We start from the raw sequence: 27,113 nt of genomic DNA on the forward strand, positions 1-27,113 counted from the left end.
GACAATAACGTCCCTGTAACCTTTGGATTTTTAACTGAATTATTATGTTTTTTTAATTCTTTTTCCTAACTATAATGTCCCTGTATCCTTTCGTTTTGTCAGTGAATTTCTATGTTTTTTTTAACATAAAGTAATTTTCATTATTATACGTTAATCCAACCACCACGGTGCACGACCAACAGAGTTTAGCTGCATGGCCTGGGATGCAGCCAGGTCTTGTAGCTAACCCCCTATAACCACTCAACCCATGCAGTGCACACCCTTCAGCCGTGTGCAGCGTGGGTTGGTCACAGGATTTGGCCAGTAGCCAGCCCCTGTGGCCAACCACCCATCCCTGCGTTGCAACTTCGAGGGCGAATTGTGGCTGTGTACTACAACGGTGCGCACTTCCAAGAATTCCTTGCTTGTATATAAGTACGAAACAGTCAATGATATTGAAGCTTGAACATGTGAGTTTTGAAGAGTGCCAGAGTGGTTCCACACCCAGCCACAGGGTGTGTAGGTTGTGAGCCAACTGGTCCACAGTGGGTAAATAAAGTTGAGAGATCGACGGCACATCCAATTATTCCAAATATTGTCCTTTATTCTTCTTTAGTTATCCATTGAAAAGAAAAACATCTGCTACAATGTTCAATGTAGAAACAGCCGACACATGTTTCGTCGTAACAACGACTTTTTCAAGGCTTGTTGATTTGGTATCTAGTATTCAAACGGTGCCAATTAAGTCCATGTTGTGGCATTCAAAGTAGAAATTCATTTCCCATATGACCGGTCATCACGGTCATCCATACTTGATGTGATTCACGAACTCACACGGGACTACCTTACGGTTGGACTTATCATGGTCCAGGTACGACCATTGATTTATTCTCATGGTGTACCCCAGAATTTAACACGACATACCCACATATGGGAAATTAATTTCTACTTTGAATGCCACAACATGGACTTAATTGCCATAGTTTGAATACTATATACCAAATCAACAAGCCTTGAAAAAGTCGCTGTTACGACAAAACACGTGTCGGCTGTTTCTACATTGAACATTGTAGCGGATGTTTTTCTTTTCAATGGATAACTAAAGAAGAATAAAGGACAAAATTTGGAATAATTGGATGTCCTGTGGTTCTCTCAACTTTATTTACCCAACCCTGCGTTGCCTTTGGCCATGTGTGGAGGGAGTCGGCTGCAGGGCCTGTCTCTCTGCGTGGGAGAATAGGCGTGAGAGGGTGTCTCTGGGTGTGAGAGTACCTGTCTGGTTGTGATAGGGTCTGTGTGAGAGCCTCTGGGTGTGAGAGTAGGTGTAAGAGGGTGTCTCTAGGTGTGGCAGTGGGTAAGTGAGTGTCTAAGTGGGCCTGTGAGTGAGTGCGTGAGTCTGAGTGGGTGCATGAGTGTCTGAATGGGTCTGTGAGTGGGTGCGTGAGTCTCTTTGGGTCTGTGAGTGGGTGCGTGGGTTTGTGATTGGGTGTCTGAGTGGGTCTCTGAGTAGGTGTATGAGTCTGAGTGGGTGCTTGAGTGTGTAAATGGGTCTTTGAGTGGGGAAGTGAGTGTCTGATTGGGTCTGTGAGAAGGTGCATTAGTATCTGAGTGGGTCTGTGAGTGGGTACATCAGTGTATGAGTTGAGAGTTTGACTGCATATGTGAGTGGGTGTATGAGTGTCTGTGTGGGTGTGTCAGTATCTGTGTGAGTGACTCAGCCACAAAAGAACTTCACTGACTCTGCCACAAAGAAATTTCACCTGCCCTTTTTATCCAACTAAAGTCCACAGCTTTGCATGAAATATCTACCCAAGTGCAGTTCTTTCTGCCTCCTTGGATAAATTTCCATTATGTATTCTACACTACAGCTGTGTAATAGAGCACAAGGAAATGTCACCAATGACCTTGTGTGCGTTTTGGCAACATGATTGTTCCTGTTGCCTGTTTCTCTAAAATTCTGTGATAACATGAATCCTTCTATAGAGAGGCCAATGAGACTACAAAGACATGAATATCCACCAAACCTGAGTACTTTCTTTATCTATGTGAAGTTAGTGCTATTTGTTTCGCTGGGAAGTCGCCATATTCCACGCCATTCAAAATTGTCAGGAAATGCACTGGGGGCCCTCTGGAGCATCTTTGTATTCTTGTTGGCATCTCTATGGGAGGATTCATTTTATCACAGAATTCTGGAGAAAGACGCATGAGGAACCATCACATTGCCAAACACACACAGGGCCTGATTACAACTTTGGAGGAGGGTGTTAATCCGTCTTAAATGTGACGGATATACCACCCGCCGTATTACGAGTCCATTATATCCTATGGAACTCGTAATATGGTGGGCAAGGATATCCGTCACATTTGGGACGGATTAACACCCTCCTCTAAAGTTGTAATCAGGCTCACAATGTCCCTGGAGACATTTTCTTGTGGTCCGTTAGGCAGCAGTAGTGTAGAATATACTCAGGACATTTACTAACTAACCAGTAGAAAGTGCTCCAGGTGGGCAGACATTTTATGCAAAACTGTGGACTCTTGTTGGATAAATAAGCAGGTGAGCCTCTGTTCCTACCGTAATGCTCATGTCACAAAAATTCAAACCTCAACGGGAATCACTTAAAAATAAAAATGTTGCAGGTGTCCCAGTTGAAGCTCCACTTCTGGAAAGGACAAATGATCCTAACTCCTGGGCTTGGCGTAGGCAAAGCAAGTGTGTTTACTCGATGATTCCATATTGAACAAGAATTTGCAATGCAAAGGGTCTTGTGTGTACTCGAGTTAAAGCTATTAGCTTTGTAAACTCCTAATGGGACTTTTCTTGCCACCTAAACTGAAAAGTAAAACAGTTTCACATAAACGAGCCGATGGCCACCATGAGCGCAAAGCAAACACACAAAAGGAAACAGAAGTTCACTTGCAGTGAAACGTATCAGCAAAAGTGCAATTATCCATGTAAACGGCAAAAGTGCAAATATCCATGTTACCAGCAAAAGTTCAATTATCCATGTAACAGGGTCAATGTCATTCAAATCACTCTACTACTGCTCAGCGAGATCAAGCCACCTTCGAAATAAAGAGAAAAAAAAGTGCAGAAACCTTACTGAGAACACAGAGCCTCGTACGTTTACAGTAGTTAACTGGTGTGCTTCAGGTGGGCTATACACCGGAAAAGACATGACGTGTGCATGCCTTTCACCAATGAAATCATGCTAATTTTTAAAAGGCAAGCCCACAAATCAACCAAACTGATGGGCTTGACATGGGCGTGGTTACAAGACCACAGAGAGATTACATCAGGGAAAGAGTGCTTTGCGCTCAACCCTTAAAATGATCTGAAATCCTTTGTGGAGGTGAATGCATCTTTGCTCTATTTTAGTGGTTCCCAACCTGTGGTCTGCGGACCCCCAGGGGTCCGTGACACATTCCCAGGGGGTCCACAGGCCTAGGCTGGGAGAAAGGCACTTCTCCCGTGGGGCCTCTGACAAACACGTGCGTCCTGTTTTTATATTTATTACTTCCTTTGTTCAGCAGTTTTAAAAGCACTGCAAAGCTCGTGTACAACAAAAATAAAAGTGTCAAGAGAACTCTATTGATTAATGTACCTGCTGGAGAGGAATGAGAGTTTTGGGCAGTGGCAGTTTTGACTCAAAGGTTGCGCGGATGATTAATATGCCTGCTGCAAAGAACGTGTATCATGCAAAGAACAGTATTTTATGTGCATGGCACAGTGGGTTACTGCTTTTGTCACAGAGATTCTTTTGTTACTGTGCAGTTCATAATGACAATCTAGCACAGTGAGCTATGAACTGCCGTTAAAGAGCTACATGCATGTAGCATGGCACAAATTAGAAAGTTGTTTTTCCCTAGTCTTTCATTTTCGTTATGCTGCTAAAAAAGGTTTGCGTCTGTAGAAATACATTCTTATTACTAATGTCCTCGCTAATCACTGTGCTGTGTTCTCAATCCTAAGTTTGTGCTTCTCCAGACCAAGCACTCTTAGAAAATGCCTACCTGTGTGGATGACATGTGAACTCTACACCTTGTAGTCCCCTGTAAAGTGCCCTGACACCCTACAGTGGTATGAGAGGTGCTTTGAAACAAATGAAGTACATGTGACCGAGAGGCTATGGAGAGATGAGAGGGCCCCTGTGCTTTACTTCCTTTCCCCATCACTCATTTATGTGAAAAAGCTTTCTCAGATCTTACATACCTAAAAAATATCAAAACAGAAATCGCTCCGGAAATGTAGAATCTGACCTGAGGATTCACCTTTCCTAAATAAAACCAAACAATGAAAAGGTAGTTGCCAAGATGCAGCGCTAACCTTCCCAATAAAATGTTTTGATTTTTGCATTTTTTTTTCAATATAAAAGAATTATGGGGGTCATTCTCACCCGGGCGGATGCCGCCCGCCTGGCGGGAACCGCCAAATGGCCGCTCCTCGGTCAGAAGACCGCGGAGGCCATTCTGACTTTCCCGCTGGGCCGGCGGGCGCCCGCCAAGGGAGCGCCCGCCGGCCCAGCGGGAAAGGCCCTGCAACACAGAGGCCGGCTCCGAATGGAGCCGGCGGTGTTGCAGGGGTGCGACGGGTGCAGTTGCACCCGTCGCGATTTTCACTGTCTGCATAAAATCATGCTGGGGCCCTGTTAGGGGGCCACTGCCCCAGGGGCCCCACGACACCCGTTCCCGCCATCCTGTTCCTGGCGGTCAAAACCGCCAGAAACAGGCTGGCGGGAAGGGGTCGGAATCCCGCCATGGAGGTTCAGCCCAGCCAGGGGAAATCCGTCGGGAAACCGCCGGATCCCCTTTTCTGACCGCGGCTTTACCGCTGCGGTCAGAATGGGCACTGAAGCACCGCCAGCCTGTTGGCGGTGCTTCCGTTGCCCGCGGCCCTGCCGGTTTTAGACCACCAGGGTCGGAATGAGGGCCTATATCTTTAGTAATTTGAGTATTTGCTTGGTGTGTACTTGTTATATTTTTTGCAAATTATAATTTTAATGTTTGAAATTTAAATCGTACAAATTGGTGGAGGTCCCCAGCTTCCAGTAATGATTCATTGGGGGTCCTCAGGAGTCAAAAGGTTGGGAACCACTGCTCTGTTGGATTGCAATCTGTCTGTGACTGTGACAAGTGGGTTATTTCTTGTCCTCTTGTCCTCTCCTAGGGTGTCAAGGGGACCCCATCCCCCAGGGCCAGGCCTCATAATATATTTTTTTGCTTTGGGGAGAAGTTGGCCGCGGACTCTCTGGGTGTCAGAATCGGTGTGAGCGGTTGTATCTGGGGGTGAGAGTGGCTGTGAGAGTGTCTGTCTTGGTGTAAGAGTGCGTACATCAGTGTTTTAGTCAGTACGTCAATGTCTGCGCGGGTCTGTGAGTCGGTTCATGAGGCTGTCAGTGGGTCTGTGAGAGTCTGAGTGGGTGCGTAACTGTCTGAGTACGTCTGTGAGTGGGTGGGTCTGTGAGTGGGTGCATGAGGGTCTGACTGGGGCTGTGAGTAGGTGCACTAGGCTCTGAGTGGATCGGTGAGTGGGTACATGAGTGTCTGAGTGGGACTATGAGTGGGTGCGTAAGTGTATGAGTGGGTGTGTAACAAAGAGATTGAAAGAGAGAGAGAAAGTGAGAGGGAGAGAGGTAGCAAGTTTTTTAGGATTTGATGTATGGTATACTTAGAATGAGATATTTCTTCACAGTTTGAAAATAAAAAGGTGTTTCTTATTTAAAGAGAGTAGGATCACCTTTCAGTATAAGCCTCAAACATTTTTACTTAAACAAAAAACAAAAAAAGGGAAACGAGATAGACTCGAACCCTGAACGCTCAGTGTGCAGGTCTGTGACCTTCACACTTGGGCTATAGTTTTTTTTTCACATTATTTTTTTTAGCCCTTTATGAGCTGTCTGGGACCGCGGGGGAGCCCTCAAAGGTTCCGCCGTGGTTCCTACATTTTTTTTATTTTATTTTTTATTTTAGAAAAAGCCCTTTACTGCCTATCTGGGACAGCGGGGGAAACCTCAAGGCCTCCCCCTCAGTACCATTGCTTCAGGAACTAAGGAGCTGCTTTAAGCAGCAGCTCCATGGTTGCTGAAGCAAGCCTTTCATCGCTGTCCTTGCATGCATACGTGCAGGGGACAGAGATGAAAACTCTGGTTTTTGGCACCTGGACCTGTTTGCAGGAGCATGGGAGCTTGCACTTGTTTTTTAAAATGTTTACAGCAGATTAGCCTTTGGTGGTAGGGGTGGCCCACTGGGACCCCAGCACCAGAGCTACGAGGTGTTCGTACCCTGGCCCCTTTTGTATTTTTTTTTTTCAGGGACTCTGCTTTAGCTGAGTCCCAAGATGGCTGCCAACACTTCAATTGCTTCCTTGTTGAAGTGTTGACAGCCAGTCAGATCTCAGCATGAGACTGGGAGGAGTTGTAAATCCTTCGCATTCCTAGATATACAAATTTGGATTTTTTCAAATTTCTCAAACTCTACTGAATGGTTTTACACCAAGACGAAAAAGGTTGCTTTCTGGACCAGGTCCTAACTTTCTGCCAAATTTGGTGTAATTCTGTCCAGTAGTTTTGGCACTGTCGCTGATTGAAAACCCTAATGAAAAAATGCATGGGGAAAAAGTGTTTTGGGACATCCCCTTTTTCTCTGCTCCCGCCCCCTGCCTCCCGGACTGATCACCCTGAAACTCTCCAGACAGCAGCTCAAGTGAGTATCGTATTGTGTTGGAAAATTTCATGAAGATTTGTCAAGCGGCACCAAAGTTATTAGCAAAAAACACTCTTTCTATGGAAACTTGGTCCTAAGTATAATACCTGGCAAATGGCAAAAGATGTTCCCAGGAATCTCATTATGCATGAGTAGTTTTGGAGTAATCCATCAAGCTGGAGCAGAGAAATGTGGGATGAGGAGTCAAAATAGTTGTGTTTCCCATGTTAATTCCCATAGGGATTTTGAACATGACTACAGACGGAATTACACCAATTTTGGCAGAAAGGTAGCTTTTGGTCCAGAAAGAAGACTTTTTTTTGTTTGGTGTAAATCCATTCAGTAGTTTTTAAGAGAATAAAAGAAATATAGATATCTAGAGGCATGAAGGATTTGCACTAATTCACTAAAATCCTAATTAATTTGCAAAAATCACAAATGCACTAGTGAATAGAAGCGCTCTAATTGGCTGGCCACAACCTGAACAGAATGTTGCAGCTGCCATTTTAATATCCGGGACTGAAATCAAAATGAAAAGTAGCATAATTGCTCAGTATGGAGGTACACTGACCCCAGAGGTGTGGTATAGGGGTGATTCAATGTCAAATTACGGGTTTAACATGATTTTTGGACCATGCGCGATATTTGCGAAATATTCGTGAATATCGTGCATGATGAAATAAAAATTAAAAAAAACATTCACAGACTCATTCATACACTAATTCATTCACTCATACATGCACCTAGAGACTCATGCGCTCACTTACACACCCACTCAGAAACTCATGCACCCACTTAGGCCCACTCAGACTCACACTTTCAAACCCACTCAGACACTCATGCACCCACTCACAGATCCACTACCAGAGACAGGCCCTTTGACCAACCCCAACTCCCATGACCAAAAGCCGTGCCCGGCACAGGGCTGGGTGATTATAAGGGCTTGGTTGCAGGGCCTGGCTGCAGGCCAGGTCCTGCAGCCAACTCCGCCGTGTACGGCCTTTGGCCTGTGGTTGGATTAACGTATAGTAATTAAAATGATTTTACATTTTTTTAAAAATCATTGAAAAAAAGGTTACAGGTACATTATAGTTAGGTTTTGAATTTACTTGTACAATACCATAAAATTTCAGTAGTTATAGTTATTTGAAGTGACTATAACTTGCGTCCTAAGGTAACGATAACTTGCACCTTCACCATGCACAGCTAATTACTCCACATATTATATCATTGATGACACCTTCTTTGGCATCTTTGAAATAATAGCTGCAACATTCGCAATAAAGTTATTGATGAGAAAACTGTGCATGGTGAGGGCGGAGTTGTAATTACCTTAAGGCGTGAGTTAGAGTTACTTGAAATAACACATTGTGTCTGTTGCCTTTGGTATGTTGGTGGAGTAGCTGTGGAGACTTCATTTCTGTGTCTTGATAGCTATTTCTAGGAACTTTAATGGATATAGCTCAACTTCTTCTGTATTTAATTTACAGCTGCCTTTGCTTGATCAAGCTATCACATGGGCTGTTGCAAGATAACAATTTAGGGGGATGTGTTTGAATCGTCTATTACACAGCAGCTTTTTGCACTTACAGATGATACAGGAAAAGTTTGTAAACCTCCCTGTAGAGATATTTTGATCAAGATCTTTTTAGACACCCGCTTTACTGTGTTTAAGTGATCACAGAATCTTTTTAGGAGTGACATAACATCTTCTAAGAATAGATAACACTGGCAACACTTGTAAAGTGAGTCACTTGTGAGTGTCAACAGCTTGTCCTAACAGCTTTTGTCTCTGTATGCCCAATATGTGCTTTACCGATCTCCCATATCTGTTTACTTGAGGTAGATACAATTTTGTTTAACTACTCCCTCTCTGATTCAGAAATATGAACGAAGGAAACCACCCTTTTGTTGACACTGTGCAGATCTAAGTATGTAGAGCAGCTCACATACTCAAACATGACTGAGATTCACTTACGAAGAATAGTTAGAGAATGTGGCTATGATAAAGAGTATCATAAAAAGGAGCAAGATTTGCAAGCTACATACACAATAGCAACTATATCTTGCCACTCCGCAAAGTAGGGGCTATAACAGAAACTTTGCTCTAGCAAGATTCAACCTGTTGGATTTGCAAGAAGGGAGTCACAGATGGAACATCATCTCTCACCCAGAATGCCTTTGGAATGGGAAATCAATTGAAAACATTGCATACTTTCTCCCAGAATGCAGATTGGTACTTAAAGTGCAGAAAGTCCCTCCTGGAGAAAAAAATGTAAGTCAAATTCAGTCTGAAAAACACCACAACACTTTATCATAGCTCATAGAAGACTACTTATTCAGCAAGTTGTGGTCTTTTTCAAAGTGTCACGGAAAGAAGCATAAAAACGCCGACAAGGCAATTACGATAAAAGAGCCATTAGGAGGTTAAAAAATGCACAGTTCAAACTATTTGCAGCCACAGAACTGCCCGTTGTCCCTTGAGCACTGATGCAAAACCCAGCCCAGAAGAGCAACCTGCCAACAACATGACCACCACTTTTCCTACCTAACCCCACCACCTTCTCTGACACTCGCCACTCATTTTAATGCTGGGAGTAGGACTAATCCCACCAGACTAAACCTCAATGAAAAGACAGATAGAAATCTAAAATAAGAAATAAAATGGAACAGTGTTTGGCCACGGATAAGAAGACCTGTAACTCAAGTTTTGCATGTTGAGGTAGAGAACTATTTTCCATATAGACACATGCTCCTGGTTTTACATGTTCTTCACATCCAAAGCTTCTGGACGCATGGTTAACCTGACACTCCCTTTTATTTTTGCTGCTCTAGACGAGTTGAAGTAAATGTTTAAACTTGTTGTATGCTAAGGTCTGCATGAGCGAATGCCAAATAAAAGAAGGTAATGAGTATTAGTGAAAGCAAATTAACAAGTTCATACAAACAAACAAACTCTAAAACAAAACCTGATTTTTAACTTAATTACCAGTAAGCGTGCTTCGCAACTGCTCTACCAAATTTATTTGTGAACAGCTATAATCGTACCTTCTTTGGTGTAAATTTTAAATTGACATTATTATGTTTCCTCCTAGCGGCTATGATGTGGACAGTTGGCATGTCAAAAATGGATGAGACAGAGAACGGATCCAGTCATCAGACATTTACTCCAGGTACAGCGTTAAATATATAAAATTAACTGGCCAAGAGGTGATCGGACCTGGAATTACAGACTCATGTCGTACTTCCTCATTTCACCTGAGAATCCATCTTAATTACATTACCTTAGAAATAATAGGAACTCTGATATATTAAACTGTAGCGGTGCAGCATTAACTCTTCCACATCTCGAACACTCAGAATTTTGTTAACGCTTACGCATGTTAACTATCTTTGTGCCAGTGTATCTGCCAAAAGGGATTGTTGTGGTCTCACTGATATTCACAGTAATCTCAGAAGGGATGCTACATTTACTGTCCCTCAGTGAAGGTTCTGTATATATGATCTCGACAGGCTATAGGCCTCGTTTAGAGTTTGGTGGACAGAGAATACTCCACCACAAATGTAGAGGGTTACGCTGCCCACCAAACTGATGGCCCACCTGTGCGTAGCATCATATTCCTGCTGGCCGTGCTCCTTTTGACCCCATTGTTAGAAATGTTCACTAGTGGTTGCCAAATTTGGAGATATAGGTGTTTGTTATCTCAGGCTGTCTGCTCTATTTAGGGATGATGTTCTGGTTCTATTTTGTTTATTCCAGACCACCAGGAAAAGCATAGGTTCCAGAACATAAAAAAAAACAAATATTAACGCCAACACCGCAGCTTCTCTAAAGGCCAGTCAGGCAGTGATCTCTAAATAGAGTCAACTGTACATGGATAGGGCAGTGGAGTATGTGCTTCCGCTGTCCTGGCAAAAGAGTACAGGGCACCAAGCTCTAAATACCTACATTTGTCTTTAGTTAATAACATGTGGATTGGTAGATTAAGTACGTTTGTTTGATTAAAGTACTAAAGTCGTACACCTGTTCAAGTTGTATCACCCTTTTACATGAATGTAGGCTCTGCTAGGCCAATTTTGATACCTCCCAAATTTTGTTTTGCTCCTGGCACAACTGCCCCTTCATTTTTTACTAGAAATAAAAATGTGTAGCTGTGCTTTCAGTAGCTTTTTGGCTCATCTATTTTTCTCTGCTTTTGTTGTTTATACTTCGGTACGCCTTTCTATCTTCCCAGTCCCTTTTAAAGATTGATGAACCATACTGTGATGTAGCTGGTACATATGTATTTCTTGGTGTGTGAGTGGTGCACTTGCTAGGTAAAGGTCTGGAAACTTAGTCCAACTTCATCTATTCATTTTATTTTTAATAGTTCGGTAGCTGACAGAACACTAGCTCGGACAGATATACCTTTAAAGGGAACTCTCCTTACCTTATTACAAAGCCTCTTGTTACCTTGTTATATAGCATGCCGTGTTAACCTGTATTGTATTGCAAGACAGCTTCTTTTTTTGTAACATTTCTGAAAAAATAAAAAGTTCTAAGTCCTTCCCATCTTTACTTTATTTTTTTCCACGTGTTGACCATTTTTTATATATTGCTTCACATTATCTTATGTTTTACATGGCAAAATTTGAGGTATTAAAAAGTCCCTATCATTTTATTTTGACCATTACACAATTGATTTTACCTGATAGTTCATGGTCAGTATTACTGTGTACAATTATTGCCCTTTAAATACATTTCAATTTTCTCTTGTGGGTGTGCTATCATTGTTACTATAGTCTGAACCTCTGCAGCAGATCTCCCTGGTTTCTGTGTTGTCCTCTGGTTCCTGAGGAGCACTGCTTTATGTATCTTTTCTATTTCCCAAACCACATTATGAATTAAATAAATAATGAATCCCTCCTTCAGCTCCTTTGTTACTCCAAGCAGATTCTTTCTAATATTCATTCTTTCTGTTTACACCCTAGTCTCGGATTTATTCTATATTTTGTCTTTTCTACTCTTGTAGTCTGATTAGATAGCAACTTTATTCTGCCTTTACAGCATTCAACATGCATAATGGATCATTACATGTTAAATAGAGTGAGTGTGAATTACAGAGAACATTCCATGTGAAAGTCACCCCTGTGGAAAAAGTTCCAGACTGTAGGCAAGTGCAAACGCATTCGCAAATACAGGATCTGCATTGTTTTCCATGAGAAATGGTATTACTGGTACTAATGTTTTCCAAAACATCTGCCAACAGTCATGTCAGAGTAGAAGGCATTCCCATGGGGGTCTGCGGTGTTGAACCTGTGTTTATGCAAGAGTTACTTATGTTCAATGAAAATCATACTGAGCTACTAGTATGATTAGTGTGGTAATAACAACCATGTCATGCAGACTACATTAGTGGCCACACCATGGAATATTACCAGCAGCCATTCCCTCAGTGCATCGTCATGGTTGCCAGCAGTAATGTGAAAATGGCTTTATCACTTTGAAATGCATCAAGATAATACATGACAGACAAAACTGCAATGTCCCTTGCACCAAGGTAATAATTATAGCAATTTATCACCAACACCTCACGATTTACCACTCCTATATTAATATTAAATACTCTTTGGAAATCTACCCATTTGTCTTCAAACATAAGCTAGGCCTATGAGGTCTGGAAATACACATAATTCTGCCTTGAATAAAGACTTTTCAATTTTGGGAAATGTTAGTTCAACCAAGCAAAGGCTTCTACTTTAGTAAGCTGGGCTGTACACAGCAAAGTACTCACATTTGTCTGGAGGGCTACCGCTAACCCACAAGCTACTCGATGAGATACCTGACATATAGAATACATACACTCACTGTCCCTGGAAAAGCAGGAGGCACGGGATGCATACACTACTTCCGCCTTTAAGCAAGGCGGGGCAGAGGTAGTTTAGTAAAACCACAAACTCATCCCTAGAGAAAAGGGGGGATTAAACAGGGGCTATGCCCTTCCTAAGCTTTTGACCAAGGTGGAGTGAAAAGGAGGAGTAAAAGCATGGATCACTTTGCCATGTTCTCAGACAGGAGAGTTTAAAAAAAACTATAATTGCACACCATCAGATGCCTACATCTACCTGCCGTCATACACAAGCACAGACTTCATCAGATACCCATACACTCATCATCAAATAACCCCACCAACAGAAAGTCCCCTCCACACACATTCATATATCTGATGCCTGCATGTGCATACACTTAAAACACCACCAAATACTCACACGTCCATACACACACTATGCAACAGCCACATGACCACCATCACATACCCACTCACCTGTCCATTATGGACTATTTGTTGAAGTGGCCTGAAGTTGAAATTATTGACAAGGTGGATTCTTTTGCGGTACTGAAGTTTCTAGACATGGTGTTACTTAAAGAAGGTTTGCCAAAATGTATTGTAAGTAGTAATGGGCCACTATTTGTATCAGATGTGGTTAAGGCATTTTTACAAACAAATGGTATAATTCACAAAACTATTTCAGTGTTTCATCCAGTGGGGAGTAGTGCGATTCAACACTTTAATAGAGTGATTATTCATTCCATCCAGTTAGCCCAGAATGATAAGAATGAATTGTTTCTTATGAAATGGGTGTATATGATTAATTATTGTGCTTCCACTGGTCGTAGTCCTTTTGAACCTAAGAGAGGCAGAATACCATTCTTTCCAAATAATGTAGGTTGGATGTTAAAAGCTAAAAAAGTTAGTTGGTCACCAAAGGGGGTTACAAAAAGATTGTTACAAGCATATGCTTGCTACAAAAACACTCTGAAGCTAAACGCAGTAGTAAGCCTGCAGACATCAAAGTGGAAGTTCATGATAGGATGAAAAAATCCAGAATTTTAAAAGAGGACAAAGGAGGTTCCCACAGCTACTAACTGTAAAGCAGATGTTCAGTAGGTCTGTGCTTCTAAGTGATGGTAAGTGATGGTAACGTATGGTATCTTACAAAATGATAAATAATGTAGAGGAGGAATATGCCTCCTGAAGAAGTTCTAGTGCCTCATGATGTTTGCCAGGATGATGCTAATAGCAAATCAGATTGGTTGTTTGCTGTGGAAAATAATCTGTGTGAATGTTGTGGGAATCAAACTTCTTCTACTGGACTAATGGAGAATTAAGCTGAATCAAATTTGAATGCAAATTATCAAATGAGAAATGATTCTGGTCTTGTGACAGGAGGACTTGAGTAATATAGTCATCACGTGCCCCCCTTCCTACTTTTACCATATGTTACAAAGTGTGAGTGAGCACCCATTTGTGAAAAGCCCTTTGACAATCATCAACCATCCCGTGGTGATTTGATCTGCAGGTGCCCCTCCGAAGGATGATTGCTGAGACGGCATTTGATGCTGTTTGTGGGTAACACCCTCAGTTTTGTGCTAATCTTTCTACCTGTTTGCCAATAGAGACCAAGAATCACTATGGGAAACACTTATGTGTACTCTATACTATACTGCAATGCAGAGTAACAGGGAGATTCAGTGGTGTTGGGATCCGGTGGTGTGAGAGGCCCACTAGAGCCCAATTATGGCAGCCTTTTACATCCCATCCAAGGCATAGACGTCGAATTTTCCTTTGCGTTACGACCTATCGCAATCTGGTTGTGCCATAGATCACAGTTCAGATATACTGCAATGCATTACATCCTTAAATATATGATTGTCACGTTTTGTTCAAGCGTAAGTGAATTACCATGTAAGGGGGAGCCGTAATCCAGTGTGCTGTCCAGTGCATCTGTTGATAATGATAGTTTTCATCTAACGTTTTTTCAGTTATTCGGACACTTATGGTGTGTTATTTACATGTGGAGCTCGGTAAAGCTCACCTTCAGTGGTCAGCAGCCAGCCACTTTGGGAAAAAGTACTTCAGAATGAAAATGGGAGAGGTTGAGCACTTTCGTGTTCACACAGATCATTTTGTTCATAATTGTATGGGTGCAGAAGAGGTGTACGGTTCTTTGTTGCAGAAGGTGCAGCGGCTCTGGGGCCCAGAGGCTTGGGGTGACTACTCAACCCTGATTATTGCTGTATTTTATCATTCAAGCAGCAGCCAACAAGGCCATTTCCTTCCTTACAGTACGGCCCATGACCCATTGGCTATAATACTGAGGTTCAGCACCCTCCTTTGCAACATTGACGTATGGGCCAATTGCATTTAGAAAGAAACTCAGTACTTGGCTGGATAAAGCTCAGTATAATTGGTGTCCTTAAATTTTACATCTCCCAGATTGCACAACATCATCAACAATTTGTTTAGAGTTTAATCTCAAAAGACAAGAGCTAGTATTGAATGCAAGATTTCTATTATATAGTGTAAAACTGAAGATGGCTGACGCTGGTTCGTTTAATTTTTTATTGTGGCAGTCAATAATGAAGGAGACATTGCCATGTCAAGATAATTAAAATAATTATTTGCAACATTTGGAATCACGTGAAATATGGGGGTTAAACCTCCCACACAAGTACTTGGCAAAGATATTAGTAAAGCAACCAAAAACACTATCTCCAGGCTTAGATATTGAGAATATTGGTAGTGAGTTACACAGGCAGTTGGCAGTAAAGCTGTATGGTACCCCGAATGTACCAAGTTATCTACAGCAACCATTGTCACTAGACCTGAAACTGCAACTAATTAAGCTGAGATTTCGACTAAATTCTTTTATTTGGGAGAATAAGTGCCAGTACTGACCAATTTTATAGACAAAGGAGTGCAGCCCTGGAAACACAAAACCATATTGTATGCACCTGCCGGAGGCTTCAAGAGTTGTGGAACTTTTGGCTGCGCCCAATTTTGGGAATTTTTAATATCCGATCATTCACGGAAGCTGCACAGTCTTGCCTGAAGGGGGGATCTGTCAGCACTATTTTTAAAATTGAGGAAAGCAGCAACTAAGGAACTTAAACAACTAGCACTAGTGTGAGGCCAATATTTTAACAGTGACAGTGAAATAACTCTCTACTACCAGCTATATAATCAAAAACATTTTAAGCAGGGATTGTTTCCAAAACTTGTTAAATGATATACTTTTGTGGGTTATTTAATTATGTTATTTATTCTTTTTAATTAATATTTAAAGAATGGAAATTTTGTAATGATTTTAAATATTCGTTCTTTAAAATATGTAGCTATCATTCTTTCAATCTAATTTTCCAAGTTAACACCTATTTGAATATGTTGTGCTGTTGGGGCATGTAAAGATGGCCAGGGCAAACTAGCACTCTTGCTCCACTTATTAAATTAAAATTAGATACATTGAATCATAGCTATTCATAATAAGCCATTTTACACCCTTCACTGTCCTTTCCTACTCTACCATTGCTTGCAACCCCTTATCTGCCCCACCCACTCCTAGCATCCTCCACCATGTCTCCTTTGCTCTGGTCTTCGCTGCTCTTCTAGTAAAGCGGACCCATCAAAAAGAATAAAATATAATTGGAATTTACAGCTGCTGGATAGGTCAGCATCTGTCAATGCACGCTATTTCAATCAGTCTGCCATTCCAAGACCATGTTGTGCTTATCTGTAAGATCCTGCTTGGTGTGGGGGAAGATGAGATTAAACATTTAGTGAGAACGTAAGTAGTTTATTGTATATGGATGATAAAACCATTTCAGTCACATAATACGTCTCATATTATAATTGAACTCATATTAGTAACAGTTGCAGCTGCTGGCAGGAAGGGGTGGAGGGCCAGCGCGCGGGGCGTGGGTGTGGGTGTGGGGGCAGGTAAAAAATAAATAAATATATTTACCTGACCCTCTGTGATACGCCGCTTCCGCCAGCTGCCTCATCTAGTGTGTTTCCTTCCCCAACCAAAAACTACACCTCTCTCGTGCTGTTACACAGCAGGAAGGAAGTGCTGCAATTGGACTGAACCGGCAGAAATGCCTCTCAGGTAGGGTGTGGGGTACTGCGTCTGGTCTCCACAGGGCTGTAAAATACAGCCGGATGGAGAGTTTTTAAGTGCGCATGTCAGTTTAACTGGCCTTGGACTGCCGACCAAAAAAACATGCATACTTAGAAGCGCACATACCACTCCTCGTCCACGTGACGAGGAGGAGGCTGGCCCGCTCTGCGAAGGTGGAAAAATAAATATTTTTCTGCTTTACATCAGTTTGGCGATGCTCCTCCGGCATAGCGGAGGAGCCGCCCCTGATTAGTAATATCCAGTTATTTTCAGTATAAAAACAAAGTTAGTCAATAGAATATATGTATACCATATATAAAACCTTATTAAAATGTATCCTTAAAATTCGACCAGATTATTTGGGAAAAGCACCTCATCAGTATAAGACTGTGCTAACAATCGATCTACACACTTTACCAATGATAAGCAGTTTCTTAATATAAGCAGGTGTTTGCCAGGGTTCTAGTCCGGGTCTTATTTTAAAACACCAGAAGACAAATGAAATAATTGTATTTGTGATTGCATTTAGTGTGTAGATGTTTCTTACTTGTACATTTTACATGTAAGAACTGTTATCGCTGCTGCAGCCTTGCTAATTGTGAGAGACATGCACACCATTATTAGGTCTCACCTGACACAGAACGTACACTATTACTAGTGGTACATTTTGTTTACTTACAGGGGCTTAGAGCTTGCCCACTGATTACCATTGATTGGCTATATTCTCACTCTCATTAGCTTGCTTCCCTTTGGTCAATGTGTGCCGGCTTTACACCCTCTTCTTGTGCTTGGTCTAAATACTGCTCCTAGCCCAGTGTTCCTCCACTGCTTGTGCTTTCAGAACTACTTTTTTCTTGTTGTCGAAGCACTGCATAAGAATGCATGGGTTTGCACTGTCTGTCATGTTGCTTATTCCCTCCAGCCCTCCTCCTCCGTTCATTGTGTGGCTTACTCCCTCCTGCTGTCTGTCTTGTGGCTTGCACCCTTACACTCTCCACCCCCTGTCTATCGTGTTGCTTACCCCTCTGACCCTCCTCTTGCTGTCTGTCATGTCACTTGCCCCCTCCCACCTTCCTGCGCCAGAGCTATTGGCTTTGTAAATGTTCTTTAGTCATGTGTACAACAGCAAGGCGACTGTGCTAAATGGCAGAATTTTTTTTTTTTTTTTTAAAGCTTTATGACACTGCCAGTGCTGACCGCGTCATAGTGCTTTTTCTTTTTCTTTTACCCATGCTGCACAGATGACTCACTGCTGTACAACATGGCTAAAAATCATTAACAAAGCCACTGTCTCTCTCGTAGGTGAAACTTATTGGCTTTGCCAATGCTTGTTTCTTTGTTGGTGTTTTGCTACCTATCTCTCTTCCTCTTTCTTTCTCTCCTTTCTGCAGTTCTCTCTGTTGTTCGGGGTCAAAAAGTCTGATGTAAAAATTAAGTTCTGAACCCAACAACTGATACCCTTTGCACAAACTGAGCACTTCACACTCTTGTTAGATTGGTGCATGACATGCATTTCAACAGAATGAGGTAACAATGATACACTTTGCTGACGAGTTTATTTGCACTGCACTTACACATATTTTGTAGTTTTTGTGCAATTTTTCTTACGGGCTAAATTTTGCTGAATGCTTCCTGTAGTGTACTAATGAACGGCTTGCTTTGATTGGTGTGCACTAGTAAATGCTGATGCAAAGATTTAAACGAGGAAACAAATGTAGAAACTGAGTCCTGCTGTTTGCTACAGGCTTCTCCGCATCGCATTGATTACTTTTCTTGCCATGCTGTCGTTGAAACATCGACAACCCGCCCTTGTTCATGTCTCGTTTTACATCAGAATTATTCTTTGCTCCATTCAGATGCATGTAAAGGTCAGTCTGGCGTTGTAAACCGGTTCGGTGAAGAGTTGAAATGGGCCGCTGCTTGCTTTCTATTGTCTGATTTCGTTTTTTTCCCTTTTGTCTGCCAGCTGAAGATGCGACAGATGTGTCGAGTTCCCCACAGTCTACCTCGGTGTTTCCAGAAGCTCAGATTCAAGTTTCCCTTCAGTCATCTGCACCCGAGGATGCAGAGGAAGAACGTAAGGCCTACAAGAGCATAACGTCTGACTAGGAGTGTATTTTTTTTTTCAGATTGTACAACGAATATGGTTTACATAAGGAGATCCATGTAGTCAAATTCTCTAACAGTATTTTCTAAGCATATGCATATATGTTCTCATTCATCCAGTTATTGTCGCTATTTATAAATATGTTAAATAACTTGTTCTATAAATACTCGTCAGGCCCTGATACATCTATTTTAACATTTCCCATGAGTGTAAATTCTTGATAAAACTGTAACAGCTGTGAATTCTAACGGTCCCATTTAGCTCCTGGTAATGGGACGTGGTGAATGGGAGTGGGGCCAGTATGGGCAGGTAAAGAGCCTGATATTGGATAGGGAAGTAGTGGCCTGGTAGGGGAGATCATTGGATACCCCCACCCATGGTAATAAGACACGTTCACATTGGGATGCTGGAGTCCCAGGCTGGGCAGCACTTGAAGCCCAAGACTAAATGCAGCCCAAAACTAAATCCAGCTTGTGTCGGGTGTACTGCACCCAGAATCAGAGTGCTCGAATGCTGGACCAGTTTTGTTTGGGTGGACTGCCCACCCTGGCATACACTCAATTCAACTCATTGTAGGGCTCCTATCATCCTGACAAGTTCTGTCAGATATTTCTCATGAAGTGTAACCCCAGTGCACCTTCACATGAGGTGTTGGTGGCTGCTCCAGACTTTCTTTGTTTGTCTCTGTTCCAAGTCTAGTGAAAGATAGTACAGCGCATTAAATCCTAGACATTATGATTCAATTTCTGTTAAATATATTGTAAATGAGTACCTTCGCATTGGATGCTTGCAGGTAATTGGATCACGTCTTCTACATGTTAGCCAGAGTTTTGATAGTGAGTAGGTTGCCTTCCACATCACTTGTCTGGCATTATAATGGATATCTGTTGACTTTTCTAAGCCTTTCTTGTAATTTCTATTTTCTGTGGAATAAAATTCTTTGTGATTACAGAGACCAAGCTTGTTGAGGGACACAACCGCAAGAGTTTTGAGTATTTAGATGAAATATATGTGTGCCAAAGCAGCCCTGGGGATTCAGCAATTACACATCACAGTCCAGATTGATGGAATTCTCAAAGTGGAACGTGAACTTTCCATAGTGGAAAATCCACCAGTTCTATAGATATACTGCCTTCTTAAGTTTATGGGTTGTGACTGCAAATGAGTTTTATGACACTCGCTGTGCTCAATGCAGTGCGCATCCAAAACTTTAAATTGTGTAGTGTCATTAACATTTTCAGATAGTTTCCTGTTCTGAAGGATGTCTGTAAAAAGGCAGGGATGTTACAAGGAAGGGGCACACCTCCTTACGTAGCAGAAGTGTAGAAGAAGACATTTAACCATAGAGAAAAAATTAAACGTGCATTTACCCATTTCTACTATGCACATTCTATTGCATTTTCAGCCAACCAGATAACCCACTGGGGTATTCTTGAAGAACTAGGTCGGGGCCCTTCTATTAGTGTTTGATTTGCCGTAGCTTTTTATTCAGAATCCATTAGGATATTGAGAAAATGGCAAAAATGTAAAACAAGATCTATGCATAGCATAGAGAGGGAACTGCAATGCGCAGATTTAAAAACGTTTGTGAACTGGTTCATGAGTGCCTTGTTCTCCCTTGTTACCAAGAGTATCTCCATGTATCCAAAAAGAGATCAGGATATGTTGGCAACATACCATTTAAACTCACAACGGAACTGGAAGTGAGGCTCTATTTAAGACAGTATAAAGGCAGCTTTAGCTATCTGCCAACCTCATGTAAATAATACATATATTAGGAGAACTGTTACTTATACATAAAGTGACCTTTTGAAGACTTGTTCTAATATTGTGTCAACCTGAAGAACAACTTACATAGAACTGGGCGTTGTCACCCTCCCTCAGCCAGTGGCGGTCTTGGCAAAAGACTGCTGCAGTCATAATGAGGGCCAAAATTAGGCCCCCCCACTCCCCCCTGCAGAATGTCATGAGGGGCCCTGGCGTCTCGCAGATAGCATAGATATTCAATAGTGTTGGGCTCGAAGGGGGCCTTGCTGAAGGGTTGCCCCCCAGCGTTACGGCCCTGATATGGATATGAGGACATATGGTACCTTTTGCTGAGCCTCTGCCTGCCAGCTATGTTACATGAACAGTGTTGCTTTTCTGTGTTTTTTTCTGCTTGGGGAAGTAGAGTGGCTTTCCAGAGCGTTTCAATGTTTCTCATTCCATGCTGCATTGCACGCATTCTGGTAGGCATGCAATGGCATGACTTAAGGGCCAAGGGGGGGCCTCCTAAACAAGGAACCATGGAGGTTCCCTACACTGTGTGGGCTGCGGGGACCTTCTTTATGCTCCTGGAGGCCGGTGGCAGAACCGGAGTTTCAAACAATGCACAGCCTGCTCTGCCACAAGTGACGTGGATGTATGGTGGTACAGGAAGCGTAGTGTTTGTGTGTGTGTTTGTTTTTACAGGACAGCTTGAATGAGATGCAGGGCAGAGTTGGAATTACAGGGAACTGGGAAGATTATCCAAATGAGATGGTGCAAACTGAATAATATTTCAAATTTATGTGGCTGACTGTGACAGCTCTTCACACTGTCCTTCAGTGCTATCTCCTCGCAATGTCCACTGCTGCCAGCTCCTTACACTGTCCACCAGTCCCAGCCCGCCCACAATACCCTCCGGAGGCAGCTCTCCACACTGTCCACCTCTACCAGCTGGTCACATGGCTCCACTGTGCCAGCTTTTCTCAGGCCTCCACTGCCAGATGCCACACTTCAGAGGTAGCCCCTTGTAATGACCGTCAGTACTATCCAATCACAGAGTGGTCCATCATGCCTGCTTTTCACACTGAGTTGCCAGTGCAAGCTTCTCAGCTTGCCCAGTAATGCAAGTGAGTCCCATTACAAGGGCCACTAGAATTATGCAGCAAGGGAGGACAATATTAAGCAACATGGTTGACTTAATTATACAGTTAGAAAAGGCAAATAATGTGTTGTAATGCAGCACATTTTATTATAGTACTACTTCATTATTTTGTTGTTTTTACTCATGTTAACACTGCATGAGCAAAGATTTAACCTCATTAGTACTAGTTTAACATCCAAACACATGAATAAGCATCTAAAAGGTGACCACACAATCTTGATGAAGGGCCTTCCACTGAGTGGCAACCATTTGAGCTAGAGAGTATTTTTATGGTTAAAATATGCGAGTTATGCAGCAGATGATGAATTATGTAGCAATTACAGCAAATCCATAACTATGCAGAAAATGTCGTGGCCACAGAATGGCATTATTCCAGTGGCCCTGCCCAATACTCACTTGGACCAGTGCATCAGCGTTTGCTCCCCCATGTGAGTTTATATGGCCCTCTAACGCTATGAGCGTCAAATGGTACACAGCGTTCTCATCATGCTACTTATGTAAGCTACTCACTTTGGCCCTCATTATGACCCCGGCGGTCCATGGACCTCCAGGGCGGCGGGGACAGTCTCACCACCGCGGGAGCGGCGGTGCAGACCGCCATATTACAACAGCTGTGGTTTGGCCACTTAATATAAATACAATATACACTGTTCCTTAGAAAGAGGAAGAAACATATAGGGCAACCCTTATGTTAAAAGCAAGTGCCTTCACACACCCAATTGGATGTCATGCTTCATCAGTTTATTAGGTGCTACTGAGAAAAGATCTCCGGCAAAGAGCCCCCTTATAGGGGTGCCCGTCAGACATTGCAGCGCCGGTCTGACGAGGAGCTTGCCCGATGATGAAGCATGACATCCAATTGAGTGTGTGAGGGCACTTGCTTCTAACATAAGGGTTGCCCTATACTTTTCTTCCTCTTTCTAAGGAACAGTGTATCTTGTATTTTTATTAAGTAGTATTGGGAGGTCATACACTGGACCGTTAATCTCCCTGTCCCTCATTTTGTGTTTATACATGTGGTTTGGCCACTGCCAAACCGCTGCATCCCCACCCGTCCCGCTGCATCCCCAAGGCCCACTGGGCTGGAGGTTTCTACCTGCAGCCCGGCGGGAGTCAGATGACCGCCGAGGTCATTCCGACTTGGGACACTGCCAGCATTTTCTGGTGGTCTCATCATCACAAAATGCTGGCTGTAAGGTATCTCGATGACTGGAACTTGCAATCCTATTGCTGGGATACCCATCAAACAACTTTGCATGCATGCACCAACACACACACAATCACACACCCACGCAGCCACAACATTCACCCCGTAGACTTGCATACATATCCATACACATCACACACACACACACGCACGCATACACTCTCCATCCCCCCACCCCTCCCTTCAACTACATACATACACGTACCTGCACACACTCACTCACACCCCGCTTACACTTTCACCCATGCACACACCCCGCCCCCGTCCACATGCATACGCACACACATTAACATCGCCACATTCACACACAGGAACACACACGCATAAAGACACTCCCCCTCTCCCCATTCATGACATGCATACATGCACTCACACCCCAACCCCCCTCTTCTTGCAGACAGCACTTACCTCGTCCGATGAGGTGCTCCTCCGTTAGGGTATAGGGTCAACATTTCCACCGCCACGCCACCAGAACATCGCTACACAGAATTACCAGTTGTAATTCTGTGTGCAGTCTTTTTCTGGCGCGGCAGTGCCAGTGGTGGAACCGCCTAAGCGCTGCCGACCACCGTGATGAATGCCGCCGAATATACGACCGCCGGTGGTACGGATTTGCAGTGGCATTCATAATACGTCGGTCAGAAGACCACCAGCACTGGCTGTCTTCCGGCGGCTGCGGCGGTCTTGGCAAAAGACTGCTGCAGTCATAATGAGGGCCAATGTCTGCCAATTCTAGATCCCCACACTTTTAGCTAGTGCCGGATCCTCAAAATCCCACCAATCCTAAAAATCCCACCAATCCTACAAGCTTCATACATTGCAACCAATGATGTTTCCTCATGCTACCAATCTATGCCGTCTGTTCACGCTGACCACCAATGTCTCTGTTTATTCAGCAAACCTTCAGGTGTTTGCACGACTCACCCGTGCCAATTTCTCAAATGTTCCAGAAGTGGTAGCTTCTTATACTGCGACCAGTGACTTCCAGTGTTAGCTGTTTACACTGCCTACATGTATGACTGCTGTTTTTTCCTCTCACCAGTGTCAAGGTTAACATTTTCGCTAGTGTCAACTTTACAGCGTATTTACACTGCCAACTATTTCATCTACTCGCCAGCTTCTCAAATTTTCTACCAGTGTGAACTGGTTACAGTGTCTTTGAATGCCACTTTATCACAATAGCCACCAGTTTGAAGTTCTCCCACAGCAGTGCCATCTGCTCACACTATTTTCCAGTTTTGCATTCCCACACTAAGCATCTCAGGAGGTTTTTCATACTCGCCACAGTGCACACTTTCACACATTTCAATTCCAACTTCTCCCACTACCTTCTCTGTAGTGCCAGCCCCTCAAATTGTCACTGCGAGAGATTCTCACAATTGGCACTTGTGTCAACTCCTAAACGCCTTCTTATAACAGTCCACCACTACCAGTTTTTCACAATGCCCATCTTCACATGTTTTTGAAGGTGCCCGTTGTTGTCAGCTTCTCGGATTGCCCACAGTTTTTAGCTTCTCAAACAGCTCTCCACTGCCAGCACCCCACTGCCCACATGGCAGCTTCTTGCACTGGACACCAGTGCAAGTTACTCAAACTGCACACTATTCAAAGCTTCGCAGTTACCGAGGCCACTTTCCTACACTCCGTCCCCGCAAGTTTGTAACGTTGGCCCCTGTGTGAACTTCACGCCTCCCACTAGTACCAGCTCCTTGTTCCACACTTGCAAGTGTGAAGTCCTCACACTGCTCAACAGTTTTGGTTTCACATTCTGATCACAATTGCCAGTTCCAGTCGTGACTCGCTCCTATTTAAAGGGGCGGGGTGGGTGCGGAGGGAGACAGTTACAAAAAAAAAAAAAAAAAGCTTACCTCCTTTGTTGCCGCCACTCCGATGTCCCTCGTCGCTCCAGCTGCAGGCACAGGCTCCAAGCCTGTCCTGCGGCGTATCCTGACTCTGCTCAGAGCAGCATCAGGATTGGTTGGGAGAGCCCAGCCAAGGCGCTCCCAGGCAGACTGGGAGCCTGTGAATGCTGTAGTTGCCAGGCTGGAGAGAGCCTACTGTGCATGTTTGTTTGGCCAGCCCGACATGCCCAGCCAAACACACATGCACTCTGAGGGAGTGCTCTGTGCACTCCCCTCCGTGGCTGTCTTCCCCAATGCCCTGCCCCTTTCACCACAAAGGGATATTAAATCTAGTTTATTATCCCTTTGTGTTGAAAGGGTTGCAGCTTCTGCTGCTGGCGGGGGGATGGAGGGATGACGCTCTTCCGCCCTAATGGAGGAGCCGCCCCTGGGCAATTCTCACTTGATATTAAGCAGCTCGGTGGATCATTGCAGCTGCCGCTAACCTCTTTTTTTATAACCCGTAGATAAATACCATAATCCCATTTCCCTCGGGGCTGTGCATTACAAGTCGCAGTTTCACATCCAGAGAGCGCCCTGTCTCAGACCATTTTCGACTGTACTCAAAAGGCTGGCGCCGGACTTGTTAACACCGAAACCTACTGTTTTAGCAGTAAGAGGTATCTACACTACCATCCCCAGACTCACTTAGGAGCTCCTAGGCCTGGGCACTGTTCTGAGAACCCCACCGCTTCCCCCACCACTTCCCCCACCACCCAGGGCTTTACGCCCTCGCGCAATCTTGGGGCTGCGGGGGCAATTGTTACACCACTGACCTCAGCTACCAGCTCTGTTGCCAGTGTCAGACACATTTTGAGTGAGTCCTCAGGACAGCCTTTGGATGTTACAGTCTTTGGATGTTTGAAGTGTCAGCTATTGCGATTGATCACATTTTGCTGATTTAGATCTGCTTCTGTATTAGGAGCATTGATAGGCAAAGGAGCGTACAGATAGGTACTGCACTTTGTCTATCCACATTATTTGAAAGATCAGTCTGTATTCAATTGCATGATTTTATTGAGAGAAACCATGTATTTCATCCAGTCTGCCTGAGCAGCAGTACTGAGACTATGACGGATGCAACCATGGAGAAACTGCAGCAGTTACCCAATGTGTTTTAAGGCAAGCCTGACATTATTGGATCTAAAAGCTGCATTTAATGCAGCGGGTAATCAGATACTTATTAAAAGATTTGGTGACTTTAAGATTCAGAATACTGCCTGTGCCTGGTTTGAATGTTTCCTGGCTTCTGGATCACATATTTGATGGTTTATTTTATGTCTCTAGCTCTGCAGCTCTCCTACAGAGTCCTTGAGTCTTTATTCTGTCACCTCTGCTGTTTAACTTGTATGGCATCCCATTAGATACTTGATCCATTCTTTTGGAATGTACCTTCTTTATGTATGCCACTGACACTAATAGCCCTAAAATCATTGAACGCTCTAGATTCTTGTTCAATAACTTCACAACTACTTACAATTACTTGAGAATTGAACGATTTAAAACCAAATAAAGCTTAACTGGACAATATGGGAATATTTTTTCCTCTTGTACCTACGATCCTCTTAGCAATATAATTTCTGGCTTCAAGCACAGGAGGTACAGCCAAACATAATGGCTTGTGTGAAAAACCTTAGTCTAAAAATTGATTTGCACCTGAGCTTGTCAGTACAAATTAGAGCAGTTGTCAGTTCATGCTTTTTCTGTATTTTTTTCATAAGGATTCTTTTGAAACTTTTTTTCTTATCTACACAAGATTCGTGTTCTGAATGCTTTCATATCGTCTCGTGTGGCCTGTTGTAATTTAGATTTATCTGGGGATTAGCTTCACCTGCCTCAAATGATACAGCACACAGCAGTTCAAATGTTCCTATGGCTTCCCAAAAGGGACCTTGTTATACAAGCTTTAGCCTTGCTACACTGGCTACCTGTTAACAATTGTGTTGAAGTGTATGTTTTGCTTCAGAAGGCTTTCAACAAACACAGACCCCACTACTGGCCTTCTTCAAGTGGTACAGACCACGGTGACCCTTAGATTTATACATGAATTTTTGTTGCAGGTCCCAAAAATCAAAAGGTTTGATTTGTTGAGAACTGATGGTTATTTCAATTTGGAATTCTGTGTTGCCTTGTGTAAAAGGCAAGGGTTAGATTAAATCAGACTAGATTAGATTACAAATCATTTGTAAAGCGCATAGCTACCTTATACATCGTCCCATCGCTAACAAGCCACATCAAAAGAGGCAACACAGGCACCCCAAAAGGATTAACACAGGTATGTTTTCAACAGCCTCCTGACCTCAGTTTCTGACTGACAACATTTCAGGTCTCTGGGAAAAATCAGTCCATAGTGAATAGCAAATGAGCAGC

The 27,113-nt window shown here is 43.2% G+C and overlaps 1 protein-coding gene across 1 annotated transcript in view; it reads left to right on the top strand.

The window, feature by feature from the left end:
• The window catches only part of PSEN2 (presenilin 2), a 354,458-nt gene that overhangs the window by 305,209 nt on the left and 22,136 nt on the right, over positions 1–27,113 (top strand). The window contains exons 8-9 of the mRNA XM_069234995.1: positions 9,777–9,854; positions 18,587–18,697. Coding sequence (XP_069091096.1) covers positions 9,777–9,854; positions 18,587–18,697 — 189 coding nt within the window. The remainder of the gene's footprint in view (positions 1–9,776; positions 9,855–18,586; positions 18,698–27,113) is intronic.

The sequence above is a fragment of the Pleurodeles waltl genome, chromosome 5, assembly GCF_031143425.1.
Source record: "Pleurodeles waltl isolate 20211129_DDA chromosome 5, aPleWal1.hap1.20221129, whole genome shotgun sequence".
Lineage (NCBI taxonomy): Eukaryota > Metazoa > Chordata > Amphibia > Caudata > Salamandridae > Pleurodeles > Pleurodeles waltl.